The 25,000-nt window shown below is 66.7% G+C and overlaps 2 protein-coding genes across 6 annotated transcripts in view; one reads left to right on the forward strand and one right to left on the reverse strand.

Moving 5' to 3' along the window:
• HSD17B7 (hydroxysteroid 17-beta dehydrogenase 7) overlaps positions 1-25,000 on the reverse strand; it is a 52,263-nt gene that overhangs the window by 24,294 nt on the left and 2,969 nt on the right. For 2 of the 5 annotated variants that reach the window (XM_036015864.1, XM_036015863.1), the window contains exons 5-8: positions 24,320-24,514; positions 23,687-23,791; positions 22,960-23,015; positions 21,683-21,782 (exon numbers count right to left, since the gene is read on the reverse strand). In XM_036015864.1, the coding sequence (XP_035871757.1) occupies positions 21,683-21,782; positions 22,960-23,015; positions 23,687-23,791; positions 24,320-24,514 (456 nt within the window). Of the gene's footprint in view, positions 1-19,645; positions 20,085-21,682; positions 21,783-22,957; positions 23,016-23,686; positions 23,792-24,319; positions 24,515-25,000 lie in introns of those variants that run through there. The other 3 variants (XM_036015866.1, XM_036015865.1, XR_004900773.1) reach the window with 3 other exon arrangements.
• Positions 15,144-17,306, forward strand: CCDC190 (coiled-coil domain containing 190). The gene is made up of 3 exons (XM_036015867.1): positions 15,144-15,217; positions 15,805-16,117; positions 17,176-17,306. Exons 2-3 carry the CDS (start codon positions 15,931-15,933, stop codon positions 17,304-17,306), a joined length of 318 nt encoding a protein of 105 aa, XP_035871760.1. The 5' UTR covers positions 15,144-15,217; positions 15,805-15,930.

Below are 25,000 nucleotides of genomic sequence, written 5' to 3' on the forward strand. Positions count from 1 at the left end.
ATATTGTATTACATTATATTTATATTATGTATTATATATTTATATTTTATGTTTATATTCATATGTTATACTGTACTATATTATCACACCATATTATTACATTGTATTATTACATATTATATATTTTTATATTTATATATTATTATATTATATTATGTCATTGTACTATAGTGTTATATTGTATTATTATATATTATATTGTTACACCATATTGTGTTATTACATCATGTTGTATCGTTATATTTATATCATACCACACCACACCACGCTGCACTGACGTGGCACGCGGACAGCCACCCCCACGGTCTGGGAGGGGGTCAGGCACCGAGCCCGCAGCCGGCTCGCGGTGGAAGTGATTTCCAGGGACCCCCCCCCCCCCCGACCAGCAGAGCCAGCTCCAGCGCCGGCCACCTGCCTGGAAGCACACACCCCCCCCACGGACGGGCCTCTCTTCACCTCTCCAGCCTGGAAGGCGACCCAGGACCCCCGCCGGGCCCTGATCTGGCCGCGTCCCCCGCTGCCGCCCCGCAGGAGGGGCACCCGGGCACTGGCTAATCAAGGACCCGAAGGCCCCCAGCTGTCCAGTCCCGGGAAGTGAAGGAACTTCTCCCCAGACTCCCCTCTACCCTCAAGCCCAGGCCCCCAAGCAGGACACCCTGCCCCGACCCCTCGCCGGGCGCCCAGAGGCTCAGCGCAGAGGGGCTCCCCTTCGACCCGCCCTCCCGAGCCCGAGGAGCCTGAGGGGCCGAGGCCGGAGCAGGTGCAGGTGCTGAGAAACCTGGCCCCCGGGCTGCTGCGTGTGCACCCCCAACCCGGGAAGGAGAGCCTGTGACTCAGCATTTCATCACCCCCCAACCCCCCCCCCCACAGTCTCGTCGCAGGGAGCGCAGCCAGGGGTCCGCGTGGGAGACAGGGGGCTCTCGGTGTGCAGCGTCACGGAGTGAGTTCGCTGCCTAAGCACGCTGGCATTTCCGTCAACCACCAGCACCCCAGGAGCCCCGTACGCCCTGTTCAGACCACGGCGGCGCCCCCACTGACCTGTCCCGGGGGGGGAGACCCCTGGTGGGGGCCCCGTCTTCGCTGTCCGGCTCTCTCCCTCCGCCCCACGGCCGGACACCCTCGCCGGGGCCGGCAGCAGGTGCTGGTGGTGAGGGCGGATCTGCAGCCGGGCTGCTAGGGCTTCAGACAGACCCGGGGCAGGTGTCCCGGGAGTGGAGGGGAGGGAAGGGGAGGGGAGGGCAGGGGAGGACGGGGAGGCAGAGGAGCTGGATCTGTCGGTGATGCTGACGGTGGTGTTCTTGTGCAGCCCACCCGGCTCTGAGGGGGGCAGAGGGGGAGAAGTGGGGCTTCCGTTATCTGACAGAAACATGGCTGCTGCCCTGGCCGGGTGGCTCAGTGGGTGGGAGCATGGCCCCCGCCCCCATCCGCCAAGGCTGCAGGTTCAATCCCCGGTCGGGCCACATACAAGTGGCAACCGGTGAAGGCACAGTTGAGTGGAACAACAAATCAGTGTTTCTCTCTGCCCCTAAAATCCACCCGGTAAAGAACAGAATGTGGGCAGAGGCCAGGGCGGGGGGAAACCCCGGCCTGCCCGTCCGAGGCCACAGGCCCCCTCGCTCCCCGGGCAGACTGTCCCCCCGCGTCCGGGCCGCCGCCCCGTCCGCTGCAGGGGCGAGGGCTGACGCCCGCGGCCTGAGGACCCTGGGCTTCGAGTTCCGGGGCATCGCTCCCAGGCGGCCTCCGCCTCCCTGTCCGTCCATGAGTCCCGGGCTTGTGACAGACAGACAGACAGGCGGGCAGATGGGCGGGCAGACGGGCGGGCGGGCGGGTGTCCGCAGCAGGAGCAGTCCCCACCCCCGAGCTCCGAGCTCCGAGAGCGGACGGTCCCCTCTTCCGGAATGTGGGCTCCGTCCTCGGGTGCCGAGGTCAGACCGTCCTTGACTCTTCACCCCAGCGGCTGCTCTCAGGGCACGGGGTCCCACCCCAAGCTGGGGCACCCCCCTTGCCCTCGCCCCGCCCCACTCCCCCTGCCCCACCTCCCCCACCCCCGTCTCACCGGCACGAACCAGACAGACTCCTGCCTCCCGCCGGAGGGTGCGTGACGTGCAGCCCGGCTGCGGGTGAGGGGGCGGTGGGGCCGTGGGGCCGTGGGGCGGCCCACGGCACAGGGCCTGGGGGCCGCATGGGGCCGCAGGCAGGAGCCGCCCGGGCGGCAGAGCCTGGGCCTGGGGCCGGCACCGTGAGGGGGACACAGAGAGGAGGACACCCCTCGGGCCTCTCCCTCCCTCCCGATGCTCGGCCCCGGCCCCCGTCTCCCTAGTCCCTTCCACGCCGCAGAGCAGGGTCCGCGCCCTTTGTGAACTCTGTCCCCTCCCCTCCACCCTCGGAGGGGAGCACACACCTCTGTACAGGTGTGGAGGCCACGCGACTTCACGCGTTGAAATGACAGGCACACTTGCAGTGCTGGTTCCATGACAGACACGTCCCCTCCTCGTGACACGGCCCGGTTACTCAGAGAAGCAGCGGGCGCTTCCGGGGGCGAACCGGCCGGGCCCCACACTGCACAGAGCTGCCGCGGTGGCGCTGGGTCACCCCCGCAGCTGCCCCTCCCATGAGTGCTCCCCCCCCCAAGCCTCGGTGGCCCCTCCGCAGTAGTGCGGAAGTGACGACTGGTGCCCTCCCACAACACCCGCAGTTCAGGCCGTGTGTCTGCCTGCCTGTCCCTCACCCAGCCCACACCGACCATGGAGCACCCCCTGCCCCAGTCTTTCCCTCCAGTCACAGCAGCTGGAGACGAAGACAGCGGGGGCCCCGGGGGGGGCTCCAGGCCGGCCCGCGGCAGGGCTCACACCCACACACCGCCCTCCAGGTGGGCGCTGCCTCGGAAGCCCGAGCTCCCCCCCACAGCCGGGTCACGTCAGAGCCACTACCTGAGCCCCGGCCTGGGCTCCCCCCCACCCGGTCCTGGCCACACCAGCCCCCATCTCCCCGTCTCCCGGTCCCATCCCCTCCTGCCCACGCGCCGGCTGCCAGGGGGCGGAGGGGGGGGCCCAGGCTCCTCTCCCAGGGCAAACAATTAGGGAAGCATTAAGGCCCTTAATGGGTAGAGCGACGAGAAGCAGATGGGGCCCAGACCCGGCCACTCTGCAGAGCTGGGCCACCGTGGGCCGCCCATCGAAACTTAAGTGGCCATTAGCGGAGCTCATCTGATCGAAACAGAGGTAATTAAGCACGGAGCCGGAAAGCCTGCCCGCGTCTGGGGCTTGGAGAGAGCAGAGTGCGTTCGCTGCGGCCGGTAAACCCAGGCTGAAGAGCACAGCCACTGGCCCCCTGTCCCCTATCGGGCACCCCCTGCACAAGCCCTCAGAGCGTCCCCACGGCCTGGGCCCTGCTCCTCGGGACCCGGACGGTGGCAGCCCCGGTGTCCCCGGGGTGGGACAGGAGCAGCAAGGGACCCCTGGCTGATGGGGGTGGCCGAGCTCAGAACAGAGGTTCATTGAGTTACTTTTTCTGCATTTCAGAATGAAAACACCTGGGAAGAGAAGGCGAAGTTCAGGAGACCGAGTCGCAGAGAGGTCTCGGGGCTGCTCGGGGGGCCAGGCTCCACTCGACCCCGCGTCCCCTCCCCCAGGACAGTCGGCCGCGCTCCGCAGACCCAGCCTTGCCCCTCGGGGGCCAGACAAGGACGCCCCAGCCCGAACGTGACAGCACAACCCCTGGCAGCACGGCGCCTGGAAGGCGCCCCCTCAGGGCCGCGTGACGTTGAGGGGAGACCACAGGCCCGTCCCCACCCCACGAAGAGCCCAGGCCCACAGGCCCCAGCGCAGCTCAGACCCCAACGTCAGGCTGTCTGACCCTCCAGCCCCCAGCCCCCCCGCCGGGGACCACCTGCCACACACCCTCGGGGAGAGAAGCCCCGTCGAGGGTCCCGGAGACGCAGCAGAGACGATGCAGCTGAGACGGCTCGTGTCGGGAGAACGAGCACCTCCTGGCCCAGGCGGTCAGTGTCGGCGACGGGCCGGCACAGTGGGCGGGGGGGCACCGTCCAGCACCCTCGAGGGACGGCCGTCTTGGCTCCGGGGATAGCGCAGGGGAGACGGGAAACCTGATTCGAAGTTTTGAACGTGACGTTTTCTCTTCGCCGGGCGCGGTGTCTGCGCCGCCTCACGGACGGAGGGCAGGCGGGACGTGGTGGCCGACCCTCTCGCAAGCCCATCCCGGGTGCACAGGGCACAGAGACGGATGTCAGTGCCAGGGGGGCTCGCTGGCCACCTGCTGCCGGCACTGGGGCTGACCACCGGAAGGGCCTCCGCCCCAGGCCCTCAGAGCAGGGACCGGCACCGACGGCCCCAGGGACGAGGCCCGGGGGACCCGGCACCCCATGTGTGCACAGGGGACTGGACCCCAGAGCACCGGCGGGAGGACGGTGGTGAGGCCCCTGCCCGCCCCCAGGGATGGCCCGGCTTCATGGCTCTGGGCTGCGAGCGGGGTTGCGCAAGCTCCCCTCGGGCTCCACAGTGGGGACCCCGAGCGAAGAGTCCAGAGTCCAGCCCCCGACGCGTCGCTGACTGGCCCGGCCCAGCCGTGCAGCGTCTCCAGTCTGACGGAGCAGACGCCCCGGGCGCCCCCGGCCTTTCCGAGAAGCCGATACAAACGTCCGATAGACAGGCCGCCCCTCGGGACACGGTGGGGGCGGGGCTGCCTGTGGTCCCACGTGAAATGAAACCTTGAGTCCCAGGGCCCTGTGCTCACACACAAGACCCACTTGACCGTGAATTTGCTACTCTTTCCTAAAAAATAAAACCCCAAATCATGCCTCCTCGAGCCGTGTGCACGCCGAGTGTGACACAGCCCTCGCTTTAACAGGTGGTGTTCCGGAGCAGTGACGACATGCGAGCGACCCTCTCGCTAACATCTAGCTGCTCCCCCACCGACTCCGCCTCCGTGGGGTTTCAGACTCAGAGACACCCTCCGTGACTGCACCTGGGTGTGCTCACCCGGCAGCCCGGACCAGCTCTGGGTGGCTGACTCTGAGCTGCGCCCGCTCGAGGAGACCCGGGTTCCCTTCCTCGAGGAGGGGACACTCGGCTTGGCCAGGGCGGCAGAAAGGTGGTGGCGCATCCTGGGACACTTGGGGCTGGGGGGTGGGGGGTGGGCGACCCCCAGGGAGGACACCGGGACGAGCCTCGTCACAGTAAAGGGGGGGGTGGAGGCCGAGCACCTGGTCCGGGCTCGAGGTGAGGACACCCCAAGCCGAGGAAGATGGCGAGAGACAGGGTGGGAAAGGAGGTGGCAGCCAGCAGGGACACGGACCAACCAGGGCCAGCGTTGCATGTGATGTCACAGAAATGTAACAACAGCCCCAGGTGGTGAGGCTCAGCGGATTGAGAGCACCCGCCTGCAAACCAAAGGGTCACCTGTTCGATTCCCCGTCAGGGCACAGGCCTGGGCTGCAGGCCAGGTCCCCAGCAGGGGACGCATGGGAGGCAACCACACATGGATGTTTCTCTCCCTCTGTTTCTCCCATCCTTCACTGTCTAAAAATAAATAAAATCTTTGAGAAAGACAATGTAACAACGGAGGGACACAGAGTAACAGGCATCAACAACCCAGAAACACTGTGACAACTGAGGTGTCGGCAACAAAGTATCCGCACCCCAGGCCTGGCTCCTCCGGGCCGGGAGCCCACAGAGAGCCCAGGTGCCAACCCCAGGGGACTGGCAGGCGGGGCCTGCTGGGAACAGGCAGGTTTGAAGAACGAACAGCTGTCCACGTTTATTCCTGGTTTCATTCCGTGTTTTTCTGGATTGGCGACCACCCACCATCAGTCACACTCGTGAGAAATGAGCCTGTCACAGCCGCCTGAATGCAGAGGGCATTGAGGGTGAAATTCCAGGCCGTGGGCCACACAGCCAGGGTCCTGCCTCCCACCCAGCGTGGGGCTCCGGGCAGGTGTGTTCACCCACTGGCATCCTGGTGCCCCCCCCCCCCCAGAAACTGAGGCAGCAGGTGAAAGGGCTGGGTGGTCTCCAGACTGTGTCTCGGCTCCAAAGCCAGTGCGGCTTCCGCGAGCAGCCCGTCCCCGAACACCCACGTCAAAAATGCGTGCACGCCGGATGCCAGGTCACGGCTTCCGGGGGCTGCTGACTGCACGTGCTTCCTCAAGGGCTCTGCTGCCGTCGCCGGGCAGCGGGTCTGGTCCCTGAGGCTGATGGTGGGGCCAAAAAGGGCCAAGCGGCCACAGGGGAGTTTGGTTTCAGCTTCAGTCTTCGTGCCCGCGGGTCAGAGGCCGGCTGGGGGCCAGAAAAGGGCCCGGACATGTGGAGAGGGCGGCACAGTCCCTCCCCCCCCTCCCCCTGCACCTCCCGAGGCCCGGCCGCCTGGCTACGTGCTGCCCTGCACCCAGCGGAGGTGAGGGGGCCGGGGGGCCGCCATCTGGCTCGGGAGGCCCATTAGAGCCGTGCCAGGTGGCCGCCGGCTCAGACTGAAAGTCGCACACTTAGTGAGCACGTGTTGGGACCCGCCACCCCTCCCCTGGGGACTCAGGGAGGAGAAAGCAGGGACGTGAGCACCAGCACAGGCAGCTGCCAGGACCCGGGCTCCAGGCCCCAGGCCCCCAGCACCCCCCGCCCATCCACACGTCCACACGGCCTTCTTCCAGGGCCACGGCCGCAAACACAGCCCACTTAAGGCAGACAGATGAGGGACACCAGGACCTCAGGCAGAAAGCCACCTGGTAACTGTCACCTCTGCAGACGGCCTGGCCTGAGACAGGAGGAGGCTGCACTGGGGCTCACGGAGGTCGGGGGCGGGGGCAGCCGCGGAGAAGCACAGTCCTCGCTGCCCAGCCCCGCACCCGAGAGCCTGTGGTGCTGGGCACAGCGGCAAAGGGCAGGACCCCACTTGGCTCCCGCAGTTCGTGCCCAAACGACTCCCTCCCCAGCACGGGCGACCATCCCCCGGGCTAAGGCCAGCCCGACGGCACACAGAGGGCTAGGGCGTCCTGAGACGTCCTGCATGTCACCGCCCCTCCCCCTCCCCGGCGCAGGGCTCTGGCCTCGGGCTTCCCGGGGCAGGGGTGTTACTGCGGCTGTCCCGGCCCGGCACCCAGCGAGGGCCGGCACCCGGCGGGCATTTGGAAATCCGTGTGCCGGATTAACCCGGCGGGAAACCACTCTCCTGCCCCGATGGGCGGTCACTCTGCTGGGCGGGCGTGTGGCCAAGACCCTTATTTGTGCTCATAGGTAGTTTCTTTCTTATTTGTACTGGCACGTAGTGTCTCTGGACCCCATCTCGTGGGTCCCCGGCCTCGAGGCTCGGGAGTTCCGCCTCCAGAGCACGAGGGACTCAGTCGGGGAAGGAGAGGCAGCTGCAGACGGGAAGGCCAGCGTGGCCCTGGGCAGAGAGACGCCGGACCAGCGCCCCCTGGAGGGGACTTCGGGACGCAGAGGGAACGTCCGGAAAGGAGCACAAACAACTCAGGGACACGTCTGGAAAAGTGGGGAGCTCCCCAGAGGCACAGAGAAACGAGGAGGGAAGGCAACCCGCCCAGAACAAACCCAAGTGGACGGGGGGGGGGGGGCGGCTCTGTGTTTATATTCGTGTGTGTATCTCCATCGATGCATAAAGCGAGGCCGAAACCACGGAGGCCCCGTCCACACCCTGGACGCTGGGACGGCGGGGCCGGGTGTCCGGCAGGCCCTCGGGGTGGAGGGGACGCCCCACGTTCAGATGCGCAGGCGGGACCTGCGGCAGCTCGTGAGGGGGCTGAGGAACGTGGCCCCGGCAGGCAGTGTGCTCCGCCGGCTGCTCCCATGTGCCCCTCGGGGGCCTGGGAGGTGGCAACGAGCCGGACAAGAGGGCGCGGGCGGCCGAGACGGCGACGTGAGTGCAAATGTCTGGCAGTTTCGAAGGACGGCAACCCCTGCCCACACGACTCATAAATGGCCACATTGCAGCTCACGTCTGCGGGAGCATTTTTTTTAAAGCCTTTCACTCTGTCACCTCATTTTATGAATTTCACCCCAAAAAGGCTTTGGGGGTTCGGAATCACCCACTGGGTGAGCCGGTGGAATTTCTTCTGAATGGACAGAAACATCATCTTTATTCCCCTTGAACACAACAGAGAGAATGATGTCACGTGGCAGTTTTATCGTTTAAAAACACTTTCTTACTTGTACCGTTAAAAAAAAAAGGCCTCTGCTTACGTGGCAGTAGAAACAAGAAAAGGAAAGGGGAGGAGAGAAAATAAAAGAAAGAGAAAAGAGAGGAAAGGAAAGGAAAAAGAAACGGAAGCAAAGAGAAAAGAAAGAAAAAAGAAAAGGAAGCAAAGAGAAAAGAAAGAAGAAAGAAAAAGAAGCAAAGAGAAAAGAAAGGAAAAGAAAGGAAAGGGAAAGGAAGGGAAGGGAAGAAAGAGAAAAGAGGAAAGGAAAGGAAAAGGAAAAGAAAGAAAAAAGAAAAGAAGCAAAGAGAAAAGAAAGGAAGGGAAAGGGAAAGGAAGGGGAAGGGAAAGGGAAAGGGAAAGGAAAGGAAAGGAAAGGAAAGGAAAAAGGAAAAGAGAACCCGGTGCCGCAGCGCAGGCCGGGGAGCCGCAGGCTGGGCCAGAACTGGACGGAGAAGGAAGGGGCCGGGAACGGGGGCTGCCCGAGGCCGCCCGCCCCGGCCGGGCTCTCCGGGTGGCCCCGCCCAGGCCCCGGCGCAGTGCGTGGTGTAGGGCGCCACCCCGTGTCGCACTCAGGAACTACACGTCTCCCCTCCCAGACGCACTGGGCCGGGAAGAGCCCAGCTGAACCCTATCCATGACCCAGTTCCCAACCCGCGCGACTTCCGCCGCCCACGCCGCCGCGTTCCCGCACGGGTGTGGGTGCGGCAGTTCTGCGTGGGAGGTTCTGGAAACCGTCTGAGGCAAAACAGAGCCGGGAGGGACACCCCGTGGTCACCGTTGTCCTCACCGGGCGTCTGGTGACCCACCGTGTGTCCGCCCTGGCCACACAGGGGCCCGAGGAGCCTGGTGGGTCCGAGCGAACACCCCTGGTTCTCAGTCGCTGAGTCACCGTCCTTGGTCCTCGTCTCCCACCCGGTCCCGCCCTCAGGCCCCCACCCTCCTCGTGTGACAGCCGCCGCCTCGGGCGTCCGTGAATCTCCGGGACGCGGTCCCTGGTCCGAGCTTCCCTGGGGTCAGCGCTCTGGTCCTGGAGGAGGGGTGTGCTGGGGTCCCACGGGGTCGGGGTGTGGGGAGCCGGGCGCGGCCCCAGACACGCGGGCGCCTCGGAGCCAGGGCGCCTCTCCCCCCACTCCCCTAACACGCCCCCTCCGCCCCCCCCCAGACCCTGGTGTCTCCCAGTGACCGCGGGACGACCCCGCCCATTCCTTGCGGAAACCAAACCAACCAGCAAAGCAGCTCTCACTGAGCCTGCAGAGTACTCCCCGGCCTCGCCGGTGGGAAGCAGACCTGCCGTCCTCGTCCCCCCGTGGTAACGACCAGCGGCCCTGCGGCCCCGCAGCCCCAGGCAGGCTCTGCTGACTCCGGACCCAGTGGCCATCTCGTCCGGGCCCCACTTCCCGGTCATCATTCTCCCGGACGCCTGACCGACCACCTTGCTCCACGCCGCTGGACCGAAGCGTGTTTTAAAGGGGCGAACGCACTCAACTCTGGGTCTCTTCATCGCCCTGCTTCTCCCCACCTGATCTCACGCCTTCGACCTAAGAGTGGGGGCCGTGCTACAGCGGATTAGTAACAGGGCACGCTACAGCGGGGATTGATGGGATGATGGCCATTAAAATCGTGTGTCTCCCCACAATGACTATAATAAATAGTAAGATGACAGCCATTTTTAAGAATACACAACCTATCTGTTAAAAACAGAAATAAAAGTCAGGTCACATGACCCAACAGAAAGGGCTGAACCGTGGCCCCAGGATGAAATCCGTCCTAACCCCGGCACCTGTGGCGTGGCCTTGTTTAGAAACATGGTCGTGGCCGATGTGACCCGTTTCAGGTGAGGTCACGCTGGATTAGGGAGGGCTCTAAGCCAGCCCACGTCCATGGAAGGCAAGGAGAGGGCGGGGACAGGACTGATCCGGCCACAAGCCCAGGAGCACCTGAGCCCCCGGAAGCTGGGACAGGTGCGGCTGGGTCCCACCCGGAGGCTGAGGGGCCAGGTGGCCCTGACGACACCCCTTCCCCAGCCTTCCAGCCTCCAGAACCGGAGAGAATAAATACAGTTCTGTGGTGTTCAACCCTCTGGTTTGTGGGGCCCTGTTTTGACAGCCTGGGGACTCTCAGAGTGGGGGAGGGGTGTTCGGGGTGGGGGCCACGCCCCCGAGCGAGGCTCCCTCACCATGCACTCCCCCCACCCCCTCCCGCCCCCGCAGCTGTTCCCTGATCGCTGGGAGGCGCAGGGGAAACCCCAGCCCAGCTCGCTTCCCGGCACTTGCTGTGGCCCCGAGAGGTACGTCCCGGCAGCCAGTTGCCGAGGCTGCCAGGTGTCAGAAGCCCGACATCCCAGAACCTGTTTACTTCCAGATAAGACGCGAGGAGGGAGGGTGGGAAGCTCAGCGTGAAGCAGGGGAGGAGGGCCAGGTGCACAGGGAGCGTGAAGGGGGCGTCGGGGGAGGGCACCACGCTGCTCCCCACTTGAGGGCCCCCATGCACACGGGGGTCCCCCAGCCTGACCCCTCCCCATGGGAAGTGCCGCAGGAGCTCTGGCATCCTGTCAGACACACGCCCCTGGTTTCAGGTCGATGAGAGCAGCCCTGACGCGCTCTCGGTCCCTGAGTTACCAGGAACGTGGAGTCTGATTACGCAAGTTCTGGGGGAGGTGTGCTTTCCCCTAATTCGTGCTTCTCTCACTCTCAGCAGACATTTCCTGGACGCTTGGGGCGGGCCGGGAGCTGAGCTGCAAGCGGAAGAAGCCAACGTGGATTTTTGGGGGGAAAAAAAAAATCCCTCCTCTCCAGGAGTTTGCACTCTGCCGGGAAACACACACCTCGCTCCAGGGCACAGAGGTCTTCCAGTCGCCCGGGGCCAGCAGCTGGCGCTGAAGGACGTGGGGAGGACAGTGACGTCAGTGCCCCGTCCCTCTGCAGAGACAAGCTCTGCCCCTCCTCTCAGGACGGCCCGGCCCTCAGGAGGGGGGGGAGGGAGCCCTCGAGGCAGGGAGGGTGGGCTGGGGACAGAGCCTTGGGGTCCACGCCCTCCGGGGAGAAGGGCAGAGCAGGGCGGACGGGGAGTGAACAGCAGGACGAGCAATCAGGGAAATTCCAGGACGAGGCCAGGGATGGGTTTGTTTTCTTGCCCTCATCTGAGGACATGTTTTCATTGCCTTAGAGAGAGACGGGGGAGGGGGAGAGAGAGACATTGGTCAGCTGCCTCTTGTACACACCCCGACCAGGGATCGAACCCACAACCCAGGCATGTGCCCTGACCGGGAATGGAACCCACGACCCTTTGGTCTACAGGGTGATGCTCCAACCAACCGAGCCACCCCAGCCAGGGCGAGGGGCCAGCTCCTGAACATCATCGGGGGGCAGAGGGGGTCCACCCTCAGACCCAGCTGTTTGTACCCCGGCGTCGGCCAGCCGAACAGGGCACCTGGATTTCTCTAAGAGGGCGCATGCCCATGTGGGCTCCTGCTTTGTTTCTAGTCAAATCTAAAGAAATTCATAGTAGTGCCCCGGCTGGAGTGGCTCAGTGGATTGAGCACCAGCCTGTGAACCAGCGGGTCGCCGGTTCAATTCCCAGTCAGGGCACAGGCCTGGGTTGCAGGCCAGGTCCCCAGTAGGGGGCACATGAGAGAGGCAACCACACATTGGTGTTTCTCTCCCTCTTTTTCTCCCTCCTTTCCCCTCTCTCTAAAAATTAATAAAACCTTTAAAAAACAAATCTGACGTTTTAAAAAAAATTCATATCAGCACGTGGCCATCTGGACAAGCACCTGATGAGTGAGTCCCGCCACACGGGACGAGACAGAGCTGTACAGTAAGTAACACCCCGCTGTCCCCGCCTGTCCCCCACAGAGGGGCGGATGTCAGGGACTCTCAGCTCCCAGCCTCTGCAGGATCCGCCGGACCAAGGAGTCTCCTAGAATAACTCAGCTCCTCTTCTCCCATAGCAACGGCACCCAGGGGGTTCAGGGGGCACGTGGCCACCCAGAAAAAGCAGCCCACTGCCCTCTGAATAGGTCTGGGTCGATGCATCATGAGCAGAAGCACCTTGCGGCAGCTTCTGGAACCTTCCTACAAGGCAAGGAGATTGCCTACACACGGCCACAGGGGTGGGGTGGCCTGGCGCTGCCCAGACGCCCCCCGTCCCACCTGCTTCCTGAGTGTGTCCCTTGGTCCCTGACCCACGGGATGCGGGGTGTCCGCTTCTTCTGACAGGTGTTTCAGCTTTCACCTGTTTACCTCGGTCTGGGTTTGGGCAGCCACCTTAAAAAACGTCCGGGTTGGCTCAGCCTGACCACTGTGGAGCCAAGACACTTCAGGGGATTTCGCTGTTTCCACTCGCATGTGTTTATTGCCGTTTCAGGGTCAAGCGGCCGGTCTGGTGATGCCTGGTGTTTAACACACCCACCCACCCAGGCAGGCACCCACACCCTTTCTGCGACACTGGGGTGGAGATGCCCATCTTACTCGTTCGTTCTTCCCGACCTCGCTCCCTCTCTGGTCCTGTTAGTACTCACCCGGGGAGTGGCCACGCGGACCGGACCCTGCTGCCTGGAGGGAGAACCCTGACTGGTGTCTCCACCCCTCTCTCGGGCGGGAACGGAGCCCCGGGTCACTCGGCCCCCCGGGCCCCCCGTCCCCCCGCAGCTGCCTCCGAGCCTGGCGCCCCAGGGGCCGGGGGCCGCCTTCAGACGCACCCGTGGTCCCCTGTGCCCTCACCTGTGGCGTGCATCCCCTCGCCCCGCCTCTGGGGACATTTCCTTCCGCCTCCAGTACGTACACCCTGCGGAGCGTCGTTTAGTGTGGAACGGACTCTGCCTTCCGATTGGTCGTCTGAAAATGCCCTCATTTTCCCGTGTATCCCGTTTTAGGTCCAACACTTGTCGTCTCCCGAGACACTGAAGGCAGTCTGCTGTGGCGAAACGCACGACCCCCAACCTGGCTGCCTCAGAAGAACGCTAACTACTTATTACGGGAAACGGACAACATTTCCAAAATTAGGAAGGACCGGCTAATGGGCCCTTTCGTGCCCAAATCCAGGTTTCCGTGGCCACCACCCTGCCACCCTGGCAGGTGGCCCTCCTCGCTGGAATTCTGTCCCGTTTTGCTGGACGGTGTCAGAACAGACAACTGCTCCTGGGCGCAGACACCCGGCCGAGCCCCTGGCCGACAAGCACTCTATCAGCGGAGCCCCGAGCCTTCACCGCGACCAGAGAAAGCAGCGAGAACACGGGTGAAGGTCCCCTAGCCCGCACCCGGCTCAGGTGCCCCCCCCACCATCCCAAAGGCGCCCCCCCCAGCTGGTGGGTGGGACGAGGGCCTGGAGGGGCTGCCCTCCACATCGGTGGCCTCCCCCTCAGACTGCTACGTCGTGACAAGGGGCCCGTTCTCCGAGTCACCCCCTCGCCCTCGATTGGGCAGAGACACCGGAGAGTCCGGCAGAAAGGCCCACACTCCGGTCTGGCTTTCCCCGGCTGCCGGCAGCGTCTTCCGAATTCTGGACGTCGGCCGCGAGACGTCCGGGTTTGATGAGACTCAGGTGCCGTTTGTTCCGAGCGTCTTCCTGACCCCGGGTTGCTTGGTCTCCCTTCTCTGGGGGACTTGGACATGGACCGGGGCTTGCGTGGTGTCTCTGGGGCCGCTGTGAGTCCCTCCCTGGGCCAAGGGCGGCTGCCCCACCTGCGGCTTCCTTAGAGGCTGAAATGACGGCTTCCCACCCCCCGCCATCCTCTGCACTCTGCTGCCTTGAGGGCATCGTCGAGGCGGACCCCGTGGTGGTGACACGGGCCAGTCCGCTTTGAAGGTCCAAGCTCACGCACCTGGGTCCCTGCTGGGCCGGGGTGCTGCAAGGGGCGGAGCAAAGGAGAGTGGCCTGCTCCGTCCTGTTCCATCTCGGGCCCCTGGACCGGGTGGGGGCGGGTGGCCCTGTCTCCTCCCCTCGGCGCCGACACTGCGCCCGTCTGAGGCACCGGCAGGAACAGACCAGGCAGCGTCCTTCCTTGGGACAGCGTTCCGGTCCATCCCTGGCCGGTCCAACCCGTGGGCCCTGCTGTCCTCTGCTCTCGAGACCCGTGGCTGTCAGGGGGGCGTCCACCTGCCATCAGCCACCTCCGGCCCTGCCCGTGTTTGCTCGGGGTGAAGCATGACCTTCTGTGACCTAGAGTCTCCCGACAGCTTCTGCTCCCTCCTGTGACCCCCCCTCACTTGGCCTGGAGCCCCAAGGTCCCCCTGCCACCCTCTCCCCAGGGCCACCACGCTCCAAGGTTGGCGTGGGGGTGCGCGGGGTCCTGCCAGGTCCTCAGATGACTGCCGAGGCGCCTGCTCAGGCTGGTGGCCCGGCCGGGAGCCACCCTGGTGGCGGCACTGAGATTCCGGGGGAGAGGACCCCGTCACGGGAAGGAGGGGAGAGGCGGGCCCCGCCACCCGCAGGGGTCTCGGGGGAAAGCCTGTTGCTGGGGCGACAGCAGGTAACCAGCGGGGCTGGCCTCCGCCCCGGGAGCTCCAGGGACACTAACCCGCCCTGAGGGACCTCAGCCCACTTGCTCCGACACGAAGCTGAGGCGACGGCAACAGTCCCACCTCACACCTGTCCCACAGACATGTGCCCCCTCTGAGGACAAGGTACGCGGTGCCTTCTCCAGGGCCTGAGCTGGCTGCTGAGAAGTAGGGGTGGGGGAGGGGAGGGACTGGCAGAGCGGAGGAGAAGGGGGGTGAGGGCTCAGACTCTCCCGCTTTCTGTCCCTCCCTGCTCCCATGGACACGGTGGGGGGGGGGGGGGCGCCCAGGGGAGGGCGGGCACTGGCACCAGAGCCACCGAGAGCCACTCAGGGCCTGGGACGGGCCTGCCCGGGGAGCCGGCATTCCTGAGCGGGGGAGGGGTGTGGAGCGCTTTCCCTTGCAGCCCACACTCCGCAGGCCCCCTGGGGCAGCCCAGCCCCAGCCCCGGGCCCCGGCGGGGGGGGGGGGGGGGGGGGCGGGCCAGAAGAAACGGCTCCTTCACCCAGACCCAGAAGGCCCCGAGGCCTCCCCGTGGCAAGCACCGGGCTTGCAGGTGAGTGCTGCTCCCCTGTCCCGTCCAGGCTCAGCCTGCTAAGCAAGCTGCTGTAACAGAAACTTCCCCCCGCCCCCCAGCACAGGGCTCACGGTACCCAGGGGCCCCGGGGCGGGGCGTCCCTGCCTGTTGGTGCCAGGGAGCTCGGTGGGGAGAGGAGCCGCCCTAGGCTCGGTCCTCGGTCCTCGGGGCGGGGAGGGCGGCAGTTCCGGACAAACAGCCGAGCTCAGGCCCAGGAGCCGAGTCTGGTCCCAGAGGGGCCCCCGGGGCCCCCAGACACCCCATCCTGGGGGTCTGTGCTCTCCGAGACCCTCCGCACTTTCTGAAAGATGGACTGTCCAACCGGCTCCGGTCACCGACCTGCAGACTCCTCGAGGGCCGGCTCGCCGCCCCGTTCCCGACCGGGACCCTGTCCTCGGAGGAGCCGGCACAGGGCTGGGCTGGGGGGCCTGGGGCTGGGGGGCTGGGGCTGCGGGCTGGGCTGGGTGGCCGCCTGTCTCCTGTCACTGACTTTCTGGAGACCGAGGGGCTGGGGAGCGGCTTACCCTCCACCCTCCCGGGTCCCCCAGAAACGTGTTTCTCTGCAGAGCAGGGTCCCCCAGGCCGGCGAGGAGTCAGAAACACACAGAATTCACACCCCGGCGCCGGAGGAAAGCCGGGGCCGCCGTGGTGCCCGGGAGCACCCGGCCCGCCGTCCGCAGGCCGTGCAGGGGATGGAGGGGCGCGAGGCCTGGGGACGGCTGCGCAGGCGCCTGGATTCGGAGCGGACGCACGCCCGGCAGGCCGAGGCCAGGCTGCGCCAGCACCTGCAGAGGCTGGAGCGCGCCTGCCAGTCCCACCTGAGGCTGCTGAGCTGGGAGCAGAGGCAGCTGCGCGGGGAGCGGGAGCGGCTGCAGCGGAGTGAGCGCCCGGGGCCCGGGGAAACCTGCCGCCCGGGGACCCTGCTGCCCGCCCACACCCCTGCTGCCCCTGCTGCGCCGCCCACCCCACGCCCCCGCTGCCCCTGCTGCCGCGGCCACACCCTGGTCCCCCAGTCTGCCCGCTGGCCCCCTCTCGCTAGACCCCTCGTCGCCTGCGGTCTTGCTTCCCTTTCGCTGCACCTGGGTGAGTGGGCCCTGCCTCTTCCTTATGCCCGGTCAGCCGCCACTCACTGGGCGACGGCCAGCGCGAAGGGACCGTAGGGACGGACGTGAAGTCAGACCTCCAGCACCCGTGGCACAATCGTGGCACGGTCAGGTGGCCTCGGGCCGGCTGAGCGAGGGACGAGTGAACAGTCTCAGGGCACCCCCCCCCCCGTGGCCCACACCCTGAGATTACTTTGTTTTGAAAACACCGTGCTCCACAAACAGAACCTTCAAACAAAACCTCCTTGGCCAGCCTGTTCAGGCCTCTGACCCGGGATTCCCAAACGCTGGTTAACAGGCGTTGGGCAAACACCGCAACACCGCCCGGCCCGGCCGGGGGTCTGCGGGCGTCTCGTCACACACGCCGCCCGGGCACCGTGACCCGGCGGCGGCCTGCACGCCGGCTCAGAGAACCGGCTTCTGGCTCCTCTCCTCCTCCTCCCTCCGCCTCAGGTTTAGGGCCGGACAGCCAGGTGCCACTGGCCGGGGCTTAACCCACCGGACTCGCTGGTGTCGGTTCTGGGGGCAGGGACCCAGACCGAGGGGTGGGCGGGCTGCTCTCCCGAGGCCGCAAGGGGAGGCCCGTCCAGGCCCCGTCTTCGGCCCCTAAGACGCGTCCCCTGCGCCGCCTTCCTCTCTGCACGCATCTCTGTCCGAAGCCCCCGCTCCTTGGGGACACCCGAGTGACCTCGTCCTGACTCGGTCACCTCTGTGGAGGCCCCGTCTCCAGGAAAGGTCACATTCTGAGGTCCGGGGGTTAGGACCCAAATGCACGACAAGGCGTGGGGGGGGGGGGGCTCGACCCCACCCGTAACGCTCAGCTCACCCCATCAGACATCAGGAGCAAGGGCCCCTCCTCCTCCTCCTCCGGGGGCGGATCCCAGCAGAGACCAGCAGATGCCGCCCTGCGCCCGGCACGGGGAGGGAGACCCGGAGGAGCCCCACGGGCCTCGGGGCTCAGGTGAGAGGCGCCCTCCGCGGTGTGCATCCCCCCGCCCCGCCCCCACCCACTGTCCCCTCCCCAGGAAACGCTGCCCCTCCCCCAGCACAGAGACACCCCCACAGGTCACCCAGCCACACACACCCGCCCCCCCTGCTCCCCCGGCTCACACCACAGGAAGGGCCGTGGGCCAGCAACTTCAAAATTCAAACTGCGGGCACCTCTGTCAGCTGTCAGAGACCTTCTTCCCGCCTCCGTCCCCAGAGCACCGGCGACCGCCAGCCCGACGCAGGGAACCCGCAAAAATGGGTCCCGGGAGCCCCCTCCCCGTCCCGCCGGCCTCAGGGACCCCGTGGAAAGCGCAGAGCCGTCGCCGCCGTCCCCAAGCAGCACAGCCTCGGACGCCCCAGAAGGGGACCCGGCGGGCCGAGCCCCCCGCACGGAGCCCGCACACCCAGACCCGGGGGCCAGCCCCGCGGGAGACCACGGAGGGGTCCGTGGAGAGGAGGAGGAGGCCGGCTCGGGAGAGGCCGCCCCGCAGCCGGACCACAGCGCCGGGGAGCCCACCTCCCCGAGGGCCACGGGGCGCGAGGGAGGCCCCAGCAGCCAGGCCTCGGCATCCTCCCTCCTGGAGCTGTTTGCCAGGGCCGCCCACGCCCGCTACCTGCGGCTCCGGGCACCCCCCGAGTCCGAGCGGGAGCTCAGCCTCACGGAGATATTCGGGCACGGGGGCCCCGGGGCCCCCCCGGGCAGGGCGGCCTCTCAGTCACCTCCTCTGTGACCGGCCAGTACCCCAACGCGGTCACCGGAGAGACCTGTCCCCTGTCCCATCTCCTCTCAATCCCCGTTCTCTCCCTCTCGCTGCGTCCGCAAGGCAGGCCCGAAACGGGGGGGGGGGCGGGGAGGCTTCGGAGGACAGGTGAGGCCACCGCCCGTGCCGGCTGCTGACCACAGGAATGTGAGTCTACAGGCCAAGCCCCAGTTGCTGAGACCCGTGGCGCCACCTGCTGGCCACACGGGAGGCCCCGTTCCCGGTCGCAGCCGGGGCCGGAACAGGGACTCCCCGGAAGACCAGACGAGCACCCGCAATCGGCCTGGCCAGCACCGACCGCCTTCCCTTCCATGTGGCCTCGCTTCGGTTTTCCCGTCCCCGCCTCCTGCCCGCTCACCCCAACCTGCCCCCTCACCGTGGACCGTGGACAGAAACACGCTCCCTGCAACACTTCCTCCCAGGAAGCAAAGCACTGGGGGGGGGGGGGGAGGCCACGCCGGCCACGAGCGTGACCTCAGACAGTGGCCACGGCCAGGCCCCCTCCGGCCTCCCCCTCACACCCTGTCGTCTCCATCAGGACCCCCAAGGCCGAGCTCTCCACTCCGCTGGGGTCTTTCTCCTGCAGCCAAGCTGGACGCCGGGGCGCGAGCCGCCACAGCAGTGGGCACATACCAGGGTGTGGGCATCCGCCAGGCGCTGCTCCCCAGCCCCGCCCGCCCTCGGGGGCCCCGCTTCACCCCCCACCACCCCCCGTCCGGCCCTCATGTTCCCGTGCAGAACGTTGAACTTTGTTGAAAATACCTTTAGTGACAAAAAAAAATTCATGCTTCAAAATGCAAAGCAATTCTATTTCTGCATAATTTTTCACTTTTATTGGCTCATCCAAAACTTCACTCGCCGTACTCTATCCCAGTAAGGGTCACATTTGGGGTCAGAACACCTCAAGCGATTCAGCATTTTGTCTTCTCGTCACGGAGGTGGAGTCTGTGCTGACCTCCGACCTCGGCCGACACCAGCAGGCAGCCCCCACCCGCCCGCCCACCCGCCTGCAGGCAGCAACTCGCGGGAAAACTCCGCTGAGACAACGTGAGCAGATCACGTGCGAGCTCACACCCGGTGCGACGTGAGCGTGAGGGCCCCCCCCCCCCACCCTGGGCCGGGCGGCTCCGCTGGGGGCAGCATCGCCTTGGGCGCCAGGAGGTTGTGGGTTCAGTCCCGGTCAGCAACCCATCGACGGTCAGCAACCCATTGACGTTTCTCTCTCCACCCGCCCCCCGCCCCACACCCTCCCGGCTCTGGAAAACCAGTGACAAAACCCCCTCGGGCCAGAGTCAGAAAGAGGAAGCCAGCTGCTCGGGGCGTGGGGTTGGGCCGCCTCGGCTGCGAGGTCGGCAGCGACAGGCTCCTCAGACCAGGGAGGAGGCCCCGGGAGTGGCCCAAACACACGCGCACGTCCCTGAGCCCCTGGGCCTGAGCGCCGGCCCCTGGGGGGCAGGGCCCCGAGCCGGGGGGTCGTTAAAGGCAGCAGGAAGAAGGAGGTGAAAGACCTGAGGAAACGCTGCCAGGAAACACTGAGCGTGGCCGTGGGCCTGTCCCCGCGGGAAGGCTGGCCGGCCTGCAGTCTCGGCCATGGGAGGCCACGCCGTGTCCCAGAGCGTGGCGTGGGCTCTGGCTGGCAGGACACGCACCACAGACGAGGAGGTGACCTCAGGGTCACCGCAGAGTGTGACGGGACACCGTCCCGTCCGGGAACCAGCGCAGCCACCACCTGTCACCCGAGGAAGCTCTTCTCGCCAGCACAGGGCGCCGGGGCCTGGGGGGGGGGGGGGGGGACGGCGGGAGGCCCCCCGCTCACCCCAGACCACACCGCCCCGGCAACAGCACCCCCACGCCACGGAGGACGGAGGCGGGGTGTCCCGTGGCTGCCCGCCGCCCTCACTAGTCCGCGCTCCGGACGGTGGCCCGGACGTGCCGCTCCAGCTCCAGCAGGTGCCGGTACAGCTGCTCGGCCGTGTTCTCGTCCAGGTCCATCTGGAAGAGAGTCGGAGACCAGGATGGCCGGAGGGGGTGGGGGCAGGGACGCCGCTGCAGGGGGGGGGGGGGGAGGCGCTCACCGTGGGGGAGGACGGGGAAGCAGCGGCAGGGAAGGGCCGGGGCCTCCGACCCCAACACCTGGGCGCGTGCAGACACACGGCAGCTCTCGGCCCCCCACCGGACGGGGAGGCCCAGGTCCGCCAGCCCCCGACCCCCGGGACCCAGTCACAGAAGACCCCAACCAACTCGGACGTGAGAAAGGACAGAGGAGGGAGATCCTAATGGTTTCAGTTCACGCCGCACGGCAGTGAGCTCCCGGCACCCACCCCCGCGCCGTCCCCAGATACCCAAGAGGCCCCGGGGAGGAAGGGGGCCCTCTCCCTCCTTCTGCCAGGCTGCCTCGGAGCCCGCCTGCCCCCGCCCAGGACGGAGGGTCGGCCTGTGTTCATCCAAGACGAAACACCACCTCCCATGCAGCTCCCCCAAACGCTACTGAAACACCTGAGTTTTGCAGGGCTCAGCACCGTCTCCCCTGAGTGAACAGGCCACTCCCCCGAGACTGACAAGCAGGACATTCGGACAAACCGAGGGTCCCGAAGGTCACTGAGCTACCAGCATCCCCGGGGAAGGCTCGGGGGTGTCACCACATTTTACGGAAAGCATGACGAAGAAAGTCACAGAGTCCAGGACAACCGGGACCCGAGGTCACACCCTGGGCGGGCACGTCTGCAGGGGGCCTGGCCCTGCACACTGGCCGAGGGAGCAGGACCGGGCACAGCCCTCGTACCCACTCGCCGCCCGCGCTCTCTGGAACCCCGTCGAGGGCCTCGCGCCCCACAGGACCGGCGCCGGGCACCCTGCAGGGCCACCAGTGAGTGACTTCAGGGGCAGGTGCCATGGGTGGGAAGCAGAGGGTGCCGCTCCCTGGGCCTCGGGCCACCCCACCGACGGGCAGACAGGGTCACTGCCCGCCCCGGCCCCGAGCTGAGACCGGACGAGCCTCAGGCCCACTTCACGCCACAACGGCGCCTCCCACAGGAAGCTGGGCGGGAGGCTCAGCGGCTGAAACACGCCCCACGCACGACGGGAACACAGCACCGTCTGCGGAGTCCAGAATGAGCCTCCTCCTCCCCACCGGCCGCTCTGAGCTCGAGCCCTGCTCAGGGAGCCTGCAGGTCTGACACTGGCAGCGCCGGCCCCACCCCCGCAGGACGCCCGTCCCTCGGCCCACGGCGGTCTGCCCTGGGCGGCCGCACTCGGAGGGAGCCGACGCCGCTCCGCGGCCCTCTCCTTCTCGTCCAGTGTGCAGCCCCCGCGCGGGGAAGGGGGCAGAGCCCGCCCCCCAGAGCTGACATTCGGACAGGGGCCCCCGCGGAAGGGACACGCACGCAGCCCAGCGTGAGCAGCCGGCCACGCCCCTCAGCAGGCACTGGCCCCGCCTGACGCGTCCCAGAGGCCGAGGTACAAGCGGAGACGCAAAGGGCGAACAGGAGAAACCAAGGAGCTGAAAGAGGACGGCGAGGGCTCCGGAGGAGGGGAGCCAGGAGGCCCCGGGCAGCAGCCACGCGGCGGCGGGGCAGGGCAGACAGGTTTACCTTCTCGGTCGTTACGTAATTGCTCCCGAGGCCCGTGGTGGCGCTCAGGTACTTGGTCAGCGGGTTGAGGGACTCGGGCTTCTGGTGGAAGAGCCACACCTGTGCGGAGAGAAGGGAGGCAGCCGCGGTTCCGTCCTGCCCGGGGCCGGCAGGGCCGGCGGGGGCTCCGGACAAGGCAGAAACCCTCCTGGCCGGCTGGTTTCCACCGACAGTACAAGGCTAATCGGGAAAAGGTGAGCCCACGGGGGCGCGGCCGGGAACCAGAGGCAGGACGTGAGCAGAGTTCAACCCATGTGCGTGGGGTGCTCACACCCCCCCCACACTCCCCCTGCCCCCCCCCCCGAGCCCCAACCTTCCCGAGGTGAGCCGAGCAGGAGGCAGCCGCCCACCCACCACCATCCAGGACGTGGCAGCAGGGCCACGCACCTTGTTCCAGCCGTGACCCTGGGGTCCGGCTGCTGTCCTAGCAAACCTGCCCACCCTCCCGCCCCGGTCAAGCCCCTGCAGCCCCACTGTCCCCCACTTCCGAGCACCCCGAGGGCACTCGCCGCCGACAGCTGGGTGTGCCGCTGGCTCACCCGCTTCCTGTCTTTTCTCTAAACGTGACTCTAGCTCCTCGTAAGGGAGATTCGGTCTTCTCCGCCCCACACCCACGGGCTCGATTTTCTGTCTGACACGCAGGGGGGTTGTGACATCCCTCCAGAAAGGGCTGCTCATGGACGTCCCCAACGGTTTGGCAAACTTATCGAGGACCAACTGAGGTGACCCTGAAAGCGCTCTCTCTGGGCACCGAGTCTCTCTCCGCACCGTTCACCGAGGCTGGAGTGCCCGGCAGGGTCCCTCGTCAGTAACCCACCCTCGTTGCCACTTCCCTGTTCGTTTTAATTCGGCCGAGACTGAAGAATCCACTGCCCCCTACGGTGCCTGGTCCTCGAGGGTCCCAACCAGCAGAAAAGTCTGGAAGGTGTGCCGTCCTCCAGTCCGGCTTCCGGACGGAGGAGCGGCTGGACCTGACGTGGACAGCCCTGGGTGCGGCTGCCTCTGCTCCCGCCCCACAGGTGCGCCCTCCCCGGGGAGCCCCCCGACTGCCCGGCTGCCCCGTGGGACCCCCGGCGGGCACCACCCTGGGAGTACCACCCTGCAGAGAGCCGCTCCGGGGCCCGAGTGGGCCCTGACTGTGCACAGGGCTCGTCTCTTCTGCCGAGACTGAGGCTACGCCCGGGGGCGGACAGTGTGCACCCGAGCAGCCGGACGGGCCGCGGACCAGCGACCTACCAAGGGCCTCGGCTCCGTTGTGCGGCGTCAGGGTGAAGGCGTTGGCGAAGAAGCGCATCTGGGGGAGAGAAGACGGAGTCACCCACCGTGCAGGCAGGCTCAGGACAAGGCCCCCACAGCCCACCTCCCTCGTGGATCCAAAAGCAACCGGCACGTCCCCTCACCGGATGTTTCTAAGGACCACGAGGAGGTCTGAAAACGAAGTGTCACTTAACCCCCGTCACCCCGAGTCCACCCCCCGAAACATGAAGGCCGACTCCCTTCAGTCTGTGTCCCCTCGGGCGGGACAGAGGGACGGCTCTCTGGGCCCCACAAGGGAGGCACGCCGTCCAACGAGGGCACGGAAACCACGGAGCAGTGGCAGGGTCCACGCGGCTCCGACGGTCACGAGACACACGTGTGCCCTGACCTGGGGGCTTTCCATGCACGGGGCCCCACGGCGCCCTCGGGGCACCCAGGTCTCCCACATCCACAGCCCTGGCACCCTTAGGGCCCAGGGACCATGGTCCCGCATGGAGAAGGAGGCAGACAGGTGTGGGGGCTCCGGGGCGTCAGCTGGGGGGCAGAGGGTACCTGCTAAGTGACTGCAGACCTCCAGGGACTCGGGGTTCTGCCACACCCGGGTTCAGTTCCTCAAATCATTTCCCGACCTTCAAACACACCTCTCCGGTCCCGCGGGGAACGGCCTCCAGACAGGGAGGAAGGAGGTGCCGGCAGGCGCGCACTCACCAGCCATATGAAGGGCATCAGCAGGGTCCACACGAAGGGCGGCAGGATCCCGTAGGTCAGGTTGGTCAGCATGGTCCCCGGGCACACCACGCTGGAGAAGAGGCCCTGGGGCAGGGGCGGGGGGGAGGGGGGACGGGGGGCACGCTGAGCACTGGGCCCCCCCCCCCAGCACACCCCAGCCGACGAGGGACACGCCCAAGCGAGCCTGGGCTCTGGGGGCAGGAGGGACCTCCGCCGGGGCCATGCCCTCCACCAGTCCCGTGAACTCTGGGTACAGGACCCCCTGCAAACCTCAGCGTCCCCCAGCCCACCCTGCTGTGGCCCTGACGGGGAAGGTACCGCACACCCAGGGACGGCGTGCGGCCCCGGAAACGCAGCGGCGGGTGCTGTCCCTGTCCCTCCGCTGGGGACACTGCGGCCCTTGCAGACGACAGGCTGGCGAGTGAGCCCCAGACGCCTCAGGCGGGGGCTCGTTCTCCTGGCCCTGCCAGGTTCGCACACACCCACCTCCAGTGCCTCTCGGGTCCCGCCCTGCCCCCCCAGAGACCCCTGCCCGCCCAGAGACCCCGCCCTGGAGACCGCCCTGCGCCCGCCAGAGGCACCCTCGGGGGCCGAGCCCGGCGGGGGCCTCACCTGCCCGTTGCCGTGCCGGTTCAGGGCCACGCTCAGCAGGTCCACCGCGTACTTGGAGGAGCTGTAGGGCTCCCGGCCCTCGCGGTGCTGCACGTCCTCCAGGCGGAAGTTGGCCCTGCGGGCGCTGCGGGACGACGTCCAGATGAGCCGGCGCGGGCTGTCGCCGGCGCCGAGGAGCGGCTCCAGCTCCCGGACCTGAGCGGGGAGGAGAGGGGACAGAAACTGCACCCACGTCCCCCGGGGGGCACGGGTAGCCACTCTGAAACCACTGGAGTGTCGCCCGGGGCGCAGCAGGTCGGCCACCGGGGGGGGGGCGGGGGGGGGGAACCTCCCGGGAAACCAGGGGAGGGGCCTGGACGGCTACGAGGCCTCGCATTCGCCCCAGCTAAGATGCCGGCTGTGCCGTGTGGCGGTGCCGTGGGAGATCTCCGAGAGCTCGGAGCGAGCGCACGTAGGGCCCGTCTCTGCTCCCCTTCCCACCGGTGCCCAGAACGGCAGCGCGCAGGCGCGGCGCTCAGGAGGTCAGGGGTCGGGAGCGTCAGTGCCGGCTGAGACTGCGGCTTCGGAGAGGCGGGCGGCTCCCCTCCCACCTGAGGCCACGCCCAGCCCTGAGGCAGGCGGGGTCAGTCTGTGCGCCCTGCAGCCCTGCAGCCCTGCACGTCCTGCACGTCCTGTGAGTTC

Source organism: Phyllostomus discolor, chromosome 14 (assembly GCF_004126475.2).
Source record: "Phyllostomus discolor isolate MPI-MPIP mPhyDis1 chromosome 14, mPhyDis1.pri.v3, whole genome shotgun sequence".
Classification (NCBI taxonomy): domain Eukaryota; kingdom Metazoa; phylum Chordata; class Mammalia; order Chiroptera; family Phyllostomidae; genus Phyllostomus; species Phyllostomus discolor.

Bases quoted from the DNA above. Each gene is read 5' to 3' on its own strand.
- CCDC190 (XM_036015867.1), top strand. From the start codon at position 15,931: ATGGAGGGGCGCGAGGCCTGGGGACGGCTGCGCAGGCGCCTGGATTCG. The intron at 16,118-17,175 runs GTGAGCGCCCGG...TCACCCCATCAG, and splicing joins GCGGGAGCGGCTGCAGCGGA to ACATCAGGAGCAAGGGCCCC.